We start from the raw sequence: 13008 nt of genomic DNA, 5'->3' as shown, positions 1-13008 counted from the left end.
AGCCATGAAGTGAAATGAAACCTTGATGTTCTTTAGTTTCACATAATCTGTGAGGTGCCCATCAAACAGAATGCCTCCATTTTCACTTCAGAACCTTGCTGCTCTTGTTATATTCCCATGTTTTACATCACCAAACTTTAAGGTTCCTTCGGCTTAGAAACAGAACACCTCTTTAAGCTGTCCCTCTCCAGAACCCACTAGTTTATACTGTCTCCAGCATGATTTGTGGAGTTTTACATCACAAGTCAGATGCATAATTAAAAAAGAAAGTATAAATTTTCACATTTTCATATTAATGATGCACCTTGTGCTTTCTTCCAATTACTCTCTCCTATGACTTAAAGCAGTTTCCAGTGGCAGTTTATGTCTAACAATCATCTTTGTGTTTCTACCTACAGTCGTTGCTATGAAGTTCACTTTCCTACCTAGCTGCTTTGACTACACTGCTTAAAGACTCCTTTATCCCTCCTTAAAAAACACTGCAGTGATAACCAAATAACCACTGTTTCCTTATTTGTTTGGTATTCCAAGACAGGGAGTGAGCAGTGAGTGAAGTGCTTATTCCATTTTTTCTCAACCCTACCATTGTATCAAGCCTCCAGCACCTGCCTCCTCCTTCACAATTCCTCATAACCTGCTCCACTCCTATGCGCCACCTCTCTCTGTGCTGATTCACAACCAAGGCTGATAAATGGATAGCAGTGGTCAGCACTTCAAACAAGGCCTTCCAAGCTCTTTTCCACGCACCTTGCATATGGGAGAAGCTCTCTGTACCTGTAACAAAGCCAGATCTCTCTCGCTTAAAGACCTCACAATAAACTTTACAAAGTTTAGATAAAGGCCAGCTCACTGTTCTGGCCAGTGCTGCCTCGCTGTTTCCTCTGCTTCTCTCCAAGTCTAAATTTATCTCCATTCTCCTGTTTTACAAGAGATTATACATTCCATGACAGAAACTGATTTGGTTTTGTATGCACAGCAGCATATCCCTCACTACCTGGACTACAATCACCTCTTTGAAGGACTGCAGTCTTTTGTGAGTAGATATTGTGACAAATCATGACAATACTCACTGACAAAAGACTCCAATCCTTCTTACTTAATTGCTTCTTCGTGACTGTTCACAGAGCAGAATTTTCAGCTAAAACTAAACTAAAAGCCAACTTAAGTTTCCAATTACTCGTCTTGACCAATGTATATAGAAATAGCGTACAGAAGAATATTTAAAATCATTAATAGGAAATAATCTAATAGCTTTTTTTTTATAATCCTTTAAACTTCCATGGAAATAAGAACATTAAAAGTGAGGCCAAGATAAGAATACCTATCCAGCAGTACAGGCTGAATTTCAGGTTTCAGCTGGCCACCTGAAAACTAAGCATCAACTCCTGTGGTTTTGGGATGCTCTGTGATACTGCAAGAAGCATAACAATGAGTGTTTATTATGCTTGAACAATCCACATAATTAAAATTGCACGAAAACCAAATTTGTTAAGAAGGATGGAAATAAATACTAGGAATACCACAGAACTTAATCTCTGCCTAAAAGTAATATTCAAAACATGGATATGTAAGTAGTCTAAAAAAGATGAACCTGCAGCCACTACCATTTCATAAAGCTACTTTTTTTTCATAGCTTCATAGCATGGCAAAAATAACACAAATGCCCCAGAAGAAGATTTGTATTATGAAGAACAGCAATTTTTTTCCTTACAGGCCCCAAAATTATACATGTCCAAATGTAGTCTAAGTGGTTAGCTTTAAGGGAGAAGTCTGCAGTCTGACAGCGTGCATTACATTTAATTCTTCATATATAAAAGTGTTTTCATCTCCTGTTTTGAGTGCAACATTCAACAGAATCTTAATACCTCTTTAATAATACATGTCACACATTTTAAAATGTTTTTAATATTTTGCTCATATCACTGCATTTTTATGAAATAATTAGGATTTTGTAAAAATATAAATTGGTGAATGCAGTGATTTACAGCATTACAACTAATAATCCAATTTAATGTTTTTTTTAAACAAGTTGATCTGACGAAAATAAGATGATCATATGAAATAAGAATCAAGAGCCTCTAAATAATTTTCTTGTAACAAGACCAGGATTCTGAAATACATTTGTATTTAATAATTAAAGACTAAAATCATCGATGTTCTCACTTAAACCCATGAAGTCCTCCTGCCTCTGGTAACACGGAGTAAAGTCCTAACCCACTACAAAGTACTGCCACAAAACAGCACCAAAGCTCAGCAAGGCTGGCAGTTCCCTCATCAGGCCGTCTGTCCCAGAAACTCTCCCAATAGTTTATGTTATTGCCCTCTCATTTAATGACCCACTTTCTCAGCCCTCAGAAAGTCAGAAGTGATAAAAATACTAACCATGTCATCCAGAAACTATGCAACCTTAGCAAGGTTGAGAGAACCAGACTAGACAGGCTAATCTGTCATTTCCAACTTGAATGAGACATTGATTATAACGGACACACTGATCACATCACAGTCCGGTTTTGCTGTATATCTGTTTGGACTAGGAGTAGATCAAAGAGGCCCAGGCAAGGAAGTAGTTACTAGAGTTCAGCTATGAGCAGCCAGTCAACTCAAGACTATTGCTTCCACGCTTGCTAACTCCATGAGGTTAACATTCAGCCCATATCCTAATCTGTGCAAAATACCCACCCAACCATTTTCTTTCTTTCTAACTGTTCCTTCTCCCTTGGTGCCTACTACCTCATGGTGTAACAAATACAAATAACTACCTATCCATGCGAACTAGACGGGAAACTTCCTTAACTCCTAATGAATTACACTTTCACAGCCACACTGCTCTTCGATGCCAGTAAACCTACTATGTTCCAGTCAGTAGAGAGAAAAACACTCCCACCAAAACCAAGCAGTTCCCTCCCCGAAAACACAACCAAAAAAATCCCTGTTCTATGACCACATGTGGGAATGGCAAGCTACTAGAAATTTCCTGAAGACTGAAAATAAAAGGAGGAACGTGACTGAACTAAAAGTCGCACTTTAAACTATCTGTGTATTTAGTTTTATGCTTACTGATCTCTCCCTCTCCCCTGAATCATGGTATTTGTAATATTATATTGACTTTTGAAAAAGCTGTACCAGAGAAGATATATGGGCATTACCAAACGCATCACAAACGACATGCAGATTTTTTCCACATGCTATTAATTGACTTCACATAAAAGAACATGGTTTTCAAAATGATTTTTTTCTAAATCTGGGAAAAAGAAGATCTAAAAGCATCATTTGATATGTCATTGGTAATATTAGAGCAAAAAAGTGTTTCACACGAGTGAGGAGATAATCCTGCTATTCATTACTGATAGTGTTAGAATCGTTAAAAAGCCAAATAATCAAACCAAGAAATATAAAAAGATTCCCTGTCTACAACTGCTTCATTCAGATTGATTAAGCAGTACTTTATGTGCAATTTCTACATAATGAAACCAAGGCACTGTTCAAAGCCATAAAAATTTACATTTCAGATAAGATATCAGGACTTTAGAGTAGATTTAGATTCATTTTAGGCCATTAATTTCTAAATTAACATTTTACAACCCTTTATAAGACTAACAGCTTTTTCTGACTTGTTTAAATATTAATTACAACATTTATATAGAAAATACAATGTCAATTGAGTAAAAGTTCCTTTAAAACGAACTGTAATGGATTTTATAACAGAGAATAACTCCAGAGCTGATTTTTCAACCATTTTGTGGGTCATGAACTGAAACAGAACCAAGAAACACTGCCACACTGAGGCACAGCTGCTGGGCAGTAAGGGCATCTATTTTACTGACAAAAATACCATGTACCAAAGTCATATTGCAAGCAAGAGGCCCCCTGGATTATTGGGGAGAGTCAGGCTCAAAAGTGTTTGGTGAATCTAGAATTACTTACCACATAAATCATAGCATCACAGCTATGCTTATGCATTCGGTCTATAGCAGCAGCAAGATCTCTGAAAGAGATAATGAGAAACTATTTGGACTTTCATTCAAACATACCTCATTATTTGCCTCTTAGGAAAATAATCTATTCTTATGGAGAGGAGAGGACTGCCTGATTAGAGGGATCCATGTATGCCTTACACAAAAAAGAGGACATGTATACTTTGTTTACAATGTGTTTGAAATGTTTTTTTAAACCACTAGCTATGAAAATTACTGAGGAAACCAGTCTTATGCACAGAGTAAGTCTGGTCTCTTGTCGGCCTACTGGAGAAACCAATCAACTGGGACTTGAGAGAAACACCCCTCTCCTGGAAAACTAACCCAGTGCTCTCAGCGTTAGGTTATACGATAAAAAGCTCATCTCCACACACACAAAGTAGTACAGAGAAACAACTTGCTCGAGCCCCTCCCAGGGCTGTCACAGGAGAGCCATCAGCCCCATGTCCCAGTGTGAAACCCACCTCAGGGGTCACCAGGAGCAGCTCTCCAGACCACCTTCTGACTGAGGGAGGTTATTGCCTACGGGATATGGGACACATGGGATGCAAAGGAAAAGCATTTTGCAATTGCACAAGACTTATTATGGGATGCTTAGGGGAGGAATCAAAGATGGGAAGAGAGGGAGAAGATGATAAAAGGGACAGGTGGCTTGTAAACTGATTGCTGGTTAGTATGTTTGCCTGATTGTGCCCTGCACCTGATCAGCACAGTCTGTCCTGTCTTCTCATTAAACTCCATTTCAAACTTTTCCTGGGTGAGGGGGTCTCTCTTCTGTGTGCACATGTGTTTGGAGGTCTAAGTATCTGTAACTGGAGTTGGGGACTACAGCTCATATAGGCCATGCACCTGTGGTGCCCGCAACTGAAGGGACCGGAGTTAAGTGAAATTAAGTGATAGCAACTGGAGTCTGACCATGGGTCACCAGGGCCAAGGTGTCTCTGCTGCCAACAACTGGAGTGATGGCACACACACTGACATGTGACTGACAGCAAATATCAAGCTGAACTAGCCAGCAAGTAGGTTAAATGCCCTGGAAGCCAGGTAAGTGTGTGCCTTCAAAGATGAGGCACCCAGAGGAGTCTGTACTGTTGGCATCAGGGGGTCCGGGCCAACTGCCGGAGAGACCATGGGGCCTGTGGGTTGACTGAGACACCTGCCTGTGTATATGTGTGTCTCTGTGTAGGAGGCAACAGGGGAGAGTGAGGATCCAGGGCCAGCTGCTGGATGGACCACATGTCTACGCTCAGTTACTGGAGGGATCCACTGTGTACCAGCAACTGGAGCGGAGCTACGGGCTGTGAGGGCTCACATGCCCAGGTGCCAGCAACTGGGGAGACCAGGGGATCCAGGAGCCAGCTAATGGGCAGACTGAGTGTTGAAGCTCAGCTACTGGAGGGATACACATTGCACATACATACTCTGTACATACAATACATCTGTATATTACTTATGTAGACAATATATATCACATACATTCATGTGTATATATATATATACACACACATACATGTGTATTTCTTCACACTAATAGATCTTCATCCTAATCAGCCAGGGGGGAACAAAATGAGGCCATTCGTGCTGAGTGCTTTTGTCTGTGTTGCCCTGTTTGGTTGGCTGTGTGTGTGTCTGTGTGTGTGTGTCTGTGTGTGTTGGTGTGCTCAGCCTTACTACTGTTTGGACCTGTGGGCATGGAGCTGTGGCAGCTTGCCTCTATCTGGCTACAGGATTCAGCAGCTCCCTAACGTGCAGGATTGACTGCAGCACCTCTCTAGTACCCTTGTCCTGAAAAGCTGTACGTAGTTTACCCTGAGGGCTAGACATCTGATTTATTTACATTACTGGCACAAAGAAACTGTTAAGGCTTCCATACTAAAATCCCTAAGAAGAATTTTAGGATACTGATGAGAAGGCAGGAAAAGATAAAATTGATGTTACAGTGCTGGTGGTCCACTGAGTCAATGAAGACATGGCTGAACAAGTAATTTTTTTATGCATCACACTGTCAAGAAACATCTTAAGCAAATGTCTTTATCAAACCTTTGTTATTTGGCAAGTGTTTAATAGATGAAGAGATCCCAGCTTTGTTGTCAAAGTCAGTAGCTGGAGAAAGTATTATGATTTATGGAAAGAGGAGATTTACTGACAGACTGCTTAAGGGGAAGAAAAGTATTTAAAAGCAGTTGTTTTTCTTGAGCCATTTTCATCCCATCATAGTTACATTGCTAGTTCCAGTTATGATGACTCATTAGTGAAGGTATTCCATCCCAGAAATAAAAAGCTTCAAAATCTGTACTATTGGTTACAAACGTACTCGTGTACAAAAGTTTACTGGCAAAATAAATGGCAATAAACACAGATGGGCTTACTTGCCTTGTTATATAAAGAGATGTCCCATCACTACGCATGACAGTGGAAAACGATGAGAGGTCTTTCTTTTCCGAAAGATCCACAATTCCTGTCCCTTTTCTATAAGTTGAGAGAAAACACTGAAGTAACTGCAAGCCAGAGCCAATATATAGGTAAGTTCAGATAACATACAGGTCAGAACCAAAACAAAGGCCTCTTGCCATGGAACCCACCTCGCTCTAGACAATGTCATTCTTTTCTTTGAATGACTGTATCCTTTAAGTCTTTTTGAATACTGTTCCTCTAAGCTTGTTGTCACCACTGCTGATGCCAGGGACCTGCCCACATTCTGGTACATTCCACGACTACAGCTTCCATTCCAGTTCAGCCAGGCAGCTCCTTCATCAAGGCAAGGATCTCATCTAACTCTGCTTGTTAAATGGCACATGCAGCTACCAAACTAATTAACAGCCTAAAAGGCCATTAGGAGTTGAATGCTGTCATTGTACGTAATTTGTCACAGCCAGGCTTCTGTGTTAGGCACAGAAAAGGCAAACTTAATTTTTAGCTGTGGCTGCACAAATCCTCTTGGTCTTCTACCATAACAGCTACCAAAAACATCTAAAGAAAACTCTTCCTCTTAGATTACATACAAACCCCACTCATCATATCTCATTTGAAATGCAACTGAAATGTTAAATAAACTACACCAATAGATTGAATAATGAGTTCATACATTGTTTTCTGAAGGAGTCCTTTATCCTCCAACGTCTTTAGAATTTCCTGGGACTTTTCGTGGTAAAATGATTCTCCAGAATATTCATCAAAGTGCACTCCTAGACGCTGAAAAGTTCCAAGAATATCAAAGAAGGGTAACATTGTTAAGATTGAGGCTAATCATTTCTTCAAATTAAGTCAGATGATAGGTCTGTGTCACAGGTCAGATAGAGTGCAAAGATTAATTTTATTCCAGGAAATGTCACTTCACTGTTAAAAGGAAAGAATGTTTGGATTTTGATTTAATTGATCTCTGCATTTGAATTAATCTCCCTGAGTTGAATACAGTGTTGGATATAATGTTCATGAGAAATTAGGCATTAACTGGATAGAGCAATTAGTACAAAAACTCTGAGGTAGGTCTCTAACGTGCTGTGCTGGAGGCAAAACCAGTGGACTGCAGAGAAGTTACTTGGACATGAAACCAATCCTATTTTAAAAGGATGCTAAAAGAAATTTAAAAAAGCAGGAGCTAGTCACAGACATTGCTGAGCATACAGAAATCACCATCACTAGGAAGGCTGAGGGTATACCTAGGAGAGATAGGATGACCTTAACTGTCAGAACTGGGTGAAATGTAATAGTACAAAAGACAAGGTTTTTAACTGAGGGCAATAAAGCTGTCAGCCCATCAGCTTGATACTTATTAGTTTGAATGGAATTGGGAGAGAAAGATCTAGCTGTACCAGTCTTCATGTGATCAATGATGAGTGACCATCACGATGCAGCTGCATACACAGCCCAATACCCACTTACCCTAACAGGTCAGCCTTCCACTAGAATTATCAAGGTTGTGTCTCACTTAGGAGATCTTAACTTAGAGTACTTGGCACGAATCCAGTGATACGTTTCAGGGAAGAAATTAAAGCAGAGCCAGGCTGTCTGGATTATTGAGGAAGGGGCAGGCCACTTCTCTTGTAACTTTGCAATCAACAATGAAAGACAACATGACCAATTTCTACAAATACATCAAAAGGAAGGAGGTGGAAAAGTGCAAGTTTAAGCAAAGAATAATACTAGAAGAAGGAAGTAGTATAAAACAAGTCACAGGTTCTTTGGAGCTGCGAGTTAGAAAAAAATGTCTAAGCCCATCAAAACTGGGCACCCATTCCAGAATTTCATTGCAAGGAATGTGGGAAAGAAAAACACTAGCTGGTTTTCAGATGGACTCAGTTGGTTCTTGAGTAAGATTACATAGTATTAATACCAAGAGACTGGATTCAGTGACAGAAGGTGTATCTCACTCCTGTTTTCCAAATTCATAAGATTCATTTTGTGGTCAATGGCACAAACACCTCCCATGAAACAGTGGACACCCAGCTCCATTCTTGAGACTACAGTATGCAACAGATGGCTGTATATTAGCTCAACTCAACCTGCAGGTGACTTATGTACTGATTACTATTGTAAACTCCTGCTGCTATAATTACTTACACTCAATTTAATATGCAACATACACAGCTCTGCATTATAACATTAGATCAGAAATGTGAAAACAGAGTTATCTCCTGATAAAATTTATTACATGGAAACTGTTAAATTTAGCAGGTTGTTGCTGACTTCAAAGATAGAGCAAAACTGAACAATATTTATCTAACACTGATTTGCTTTGCTGCTTAGCACCATACTCCTAGCTTCAGGGCTTCTGAGAAGGGAGAATTAGTCTAAGGGCCAATTACATGGACTCCATTAAATAAAATGTATCTAGGTTGTCAGCAACTGAAGTAGCAGTCTGCCTGGATGTTAAATCAACTACCGTGCCTCTTCCAAGCAGAATGGGGCATAACCTGGCATATTGAGAAACATCTTCCCCACAACACTGTAGAGTTTACTGGAAAGGCGATGAATTGACAACGCTACAGCAACGTCTGTACCATTTTTCCAACAACCCAGAAAAAGCAGTGCATAAGTTGTACCTTATAAATTTGGCTGTATTCCTCAATACTGAAGTCTCTAAATTGTTTCCAAAGCGACAATGTCTGCTCATCATGTTCCTCCAGTTTTCTAAAGAAATCCTTAGCCAGCTTTTTTGTGTTTTCATCTTCTGCTGCTTTGTTAATCTGCACATACACCTAAAATATAACAGCACTGAAAATATTGAAGTATAAACCTCTCCTCCAATAAAAATAAGCAAAGTTCTACAAGAACAATACAAATACATTTAAAGATGACATTTGTAACATCAAAATTTTAAAGACATGTTAAAGGAACACATTTCCTATTTAAAGGATGAATGAGTAGTCCAAATTCCAATAGGAAAATGTATGGCTTATCTTGAAAAAAGACTAATGCTGTAATTCCTTATTGCTGTCGCTATCGTCCTCTTTATAACCTTGAAACAACTGCAGCAGCAGAATATGGAAAAACTAATTTATGCACGAAAGGGAAACCATCACAGACTTTTAAACCAGAGACTTTTCTTCAGAGGACCACAAAGTTGATACTTATAACAATTGCACTGCCTAAAAATGAGATGACAGTTGAAGCAGCAAAATCCTACATAGCCTCGATGTTTTACAAGCTCAAAAAAACCCCAACCCCAAAACAGTTCTAATCCAAAACACCTTACTTGCAGTACTCTGCACCCATACTAACACATGCTGTCTCTCTGTGGCTGAAGTCAAGCATAAGAATGTCAACATCTGACTAGACACACACACATGCACTGTCAGTTTGCTAAAAGCATTACAAACTCTTGTATTAGCCAATTTTACCTATGTACAGCAAATTTGGCTCTCCTGTTCATTAACATATTCCTTTATATCTAAAGGACAAATATTCACCCAGGCAATGATTCCTTGCTTTCCACATGTAGTATCTTGAAAGCCCATGGAAGACGGTTTTTAAAAAGTTGAAGTACTATGTAAAAATATTTAAATTAACTAGTGGTTACATTATGTATTTAGACCCAAATAGTTCAACGCTGTTTAACTTTTTCCCCAAATCATCGTGATCTTGATAAAAAAAAAAAAAATTATAAAAACTTCACTCCTGCAATGTTCAGACAATGAGTTTCCCAACAATACCTTGCTCAAATGGGTTCCTCCTATTAAAACAAAAAAAAGCTTCCACAGCAAAACTCTTGAACTTTTCCCCTTCCTTTTATGTCCCAAGATTTTTAGAGATTTTAACAGGCAGTACTGCTGACAAGCCTCCAAGATTAGTGTTTGCTTAGTTCTGCCACAAAAAAGAAATTTAAAGTAGTGGGAAAATTCAACCCTTTCCAAGAACAATGCTCCCTCTCCCCCATCAGTAGCCTCGCACGTTCTAACCCCCACCCCCAATCTTTGATGTTATAAAGCAAAAATAATGCAAAAGGCATATTTGCATCTGACTCTTGACCAAAATGGAAGGTGCAAAGATGTTTGGAAACGTACATTTGTCTATACATTTATTTATATAGAAACTGTGCTACAGAAGTTTTCTTTTTAAATGAACTATAGGAAAGACTAGTTTCACAACAGCAGAAGAAACGCCACTTTGAAACACATCTCCGTTTTTGATAGAAACCAGGAATACAGCTGAACAAACAGTTAAAAACTGGGAATATTTGAGAAACTAATTTGGTCTCCAGCAACTACTGTTTTAGAACTTTTTGCAGCTTGACTGAATACTGTTCTCTACAATTGAAGGTAATTTTTTTAAGGTCATAAAGCCTACATGCTACTGAAATAGATGATATTTTAAAGCTGTAGTGCAAAATGCAAGTATTCAAAATTTAAATCCTAAGAATGGACTGAAATTGTAACTAAAAATTAAATAATATGCAGCAATGAACAACCACAAGAATATGACTACTTCTTGTCATCTCTTTAAATGAGTCCTACAGCTCTAAGACACCTTCATGATAAGAATCTGTCAATTTTATTGAGCAGGCCTCGGGGATGAGGGAACAAGTGAACAAAATTTATCTATGTCAAAGAAGCTGGCAAACTCAGAAGGAGCTACTCTGCCACATAACAATTTGCCTAATATGTATTCAGCTGTAGAGTATCGAAGTATTCAAACACAGTTTGTTCCTTTGCCAGTAAACAGATTTATGCAAAACAGTTACCCTGTGACATATTGTCCGGACACCGGCATTAGCAATAGTTCCCATATATAGCTCAGAGGGTGAAGCACAGCTCAGCTTTGTAATAAGAGAACACTTGACAGTGCTACACAAGAACCCTGACAAAGCCCCATTAACACATAAGATCTTTCTTTCAGAGTATGAAGACTTAAACATTAGCCATTCAGAAAATTTTGTCCACTTATCCTCATGGCTGTCGGATTTGCACAGGTAAGTACGTAAATCACGTTCTCTTATTATGTACAGCACGGTTGTCAACCAAAGATCATTTACAAGTATCAAAAGACAGATGGAAACCTTTTTTGCTCATTGCACTGTATGAAACAAGAAGTGACAGAGGAATTGCTAAAGAGGAAGAAATAAATAATAACTCAGATGATATTAGGCATATTTGGATGGAGCAAACCAACAATCAAAAACCATATCAGTCCTAGAAACACAAGACTTGTTAAGCTATCTCAATTGTTACGGCTAACCTGGACAGTCGACCGAGTCAATTTTGTCCCTGACACACAGAAATGCAATCTATAGCACTTCCACCATGCTGGTGGGCACCGGAGAGGGCAACCTCCTGTAACAAAACAGCCTCCCCTACTGTTGAAAGGCATTTCCTGAATGCCTGTCAGCAGAAACTGCACCTTCTAATGCTCCTGGCTCTTTCACACTCTTGGAAGAAAGAAGAGCATTCTGCAGAGCCAGAACAGTATTCTGGAAAGTGATGGTCGCTCCTCCTTACCTATATATGCTAAGCCTCCATATTAGATACAAAACACTTTAAAGATCCTTTTCACCAACCACAGTGATCTGTGTATTGAGCAATGTAAATTAAATATCACTTATTCTAAAAATACTAGCAACAAAAGGATTTTTACACCATACATGCCACTTCCTTTTCACAACTTTGGTAACCAATGTACTACAGCATTAGATGCAAGACACCATTTCCACTGCAGTTACCACAGTGAGCTCAGTGGTCACCTATGCCCAGTTAAGATAGTTGCTATCGGCTGTGGTGGTAGCAGCAATCAATGCAACCTAAGTATCCATATGATTACTTCCCTTATGGGGCGTATTTTTCAGCCTAATGAAACCTGTTTCTGCTGCCATTGCTTTGTGAGAACTGTCTCTGCTGCTGTGGCCCAGGCTAGCACTGGTCCTTCAGGCAAGGTCATTTAAATCCAAAATGAGTCTCATCATGACCCTGCAGACATACCATTCTGTACAAAATTGACAGCTAAGTTAAATGGACTGTCCTCTGAAGTCCGCAGTTGGTCTTCTATGAACTTACCTCAAAAAGGTGTTGTAAAGGACTGGATTTTAGCTTTTCTTTATTGCCAAAATGTTGGAAACCAACACCCAATAAGCCTTGAATAACAATTAAATACAGAGTTAGACAACAGCCCAGAGTATATTGTTTTGTTGATTAAGATGTTTTCATAAGCAAGTCTAGTCTTAACATTGTATGTAATAAAAGAAATGCCTTACATTTTTAAACAATATAATGGTGTATGCTACAAAAACAAATCAAAAGTAAAACCTATTATTCCACTGCATGAAAATTACCAAAACTATAATAGCTAGAAACTAGTAAGGAATAGTATGTTGGTTTTTCAGTTCCTCATAAATGGAATTTGTGTTTCTGGACTTGTAGAGAAAATTATCTTTTTACACAGCAACCAGCTGTAAATGAGAAGCCACACAGTGGAAACTGTCCAGTAAAAGAACATGCTCAAAACTCCTTGTTTTGCTTCTTCCCTTAACAGTATTATTATTTCAAGGACAATAGAAACTGGGACACAATACGGTATTCCACATAGCACTCATGTAATATTTTCA

At 38.9% G+C, this 13008-nt stretch overlaps 1 protein-coding gene across 2 annotated transcripts in view; it reads right to left on the bottom strand.

Annotated features, from left to right (window-relative positions):
* RARS2 (arginyl-tRNA synthetase 2, mitochondrial) overlaps positions 1–13008 on the bottom strand; it is a 40747-nt gene that overhangs the window by 12668 nt on the left and 15071 nt on the right. For both annotated transcript variants that reach the window (XM_052781557.1, XM_052781558.1), the window contains 5 exons: positions 12461–12537; positions 9017–9172; positions 7060–7166; positions 6348–6443; positions 3925–3985 (listed from right to left, as the gene is read on the bottom strand). In XM_052781557.1, coding sequence (XP_052637517.1) covers positions 3925–3985; positions 6348–6443; positions 7060–7166; positions 9017–9172; positions 12461–12537 — 497 coding nt within the window. The remainder of the gene's footprint in view (positions 1–3924; positions 3986–6347; positions 6444–7059; positions 7167–9016; positions 9173–12460; positions 12538–13008) is intronic.

The sequence above is a fragment of the Harpia harpyja genome, chromosome 3 (assembly GCF_026419915.1).
Source record: "Harpia harpyja isolate bHarHar1 chromosome 3, bHarHar1 primary haplotype, whole genome shotgun sequence".
NCBI lineage: Eukaryota > Metazoa > Chordata > Aves > Accipitriformes > Accipitridae > Harpia > Harpia harpyja.
The sequence above is the reverse complement of the archived record's forward strand: the minus strand, read 5'-3'. Positions and strand labels throughout refer to the sequence as shown.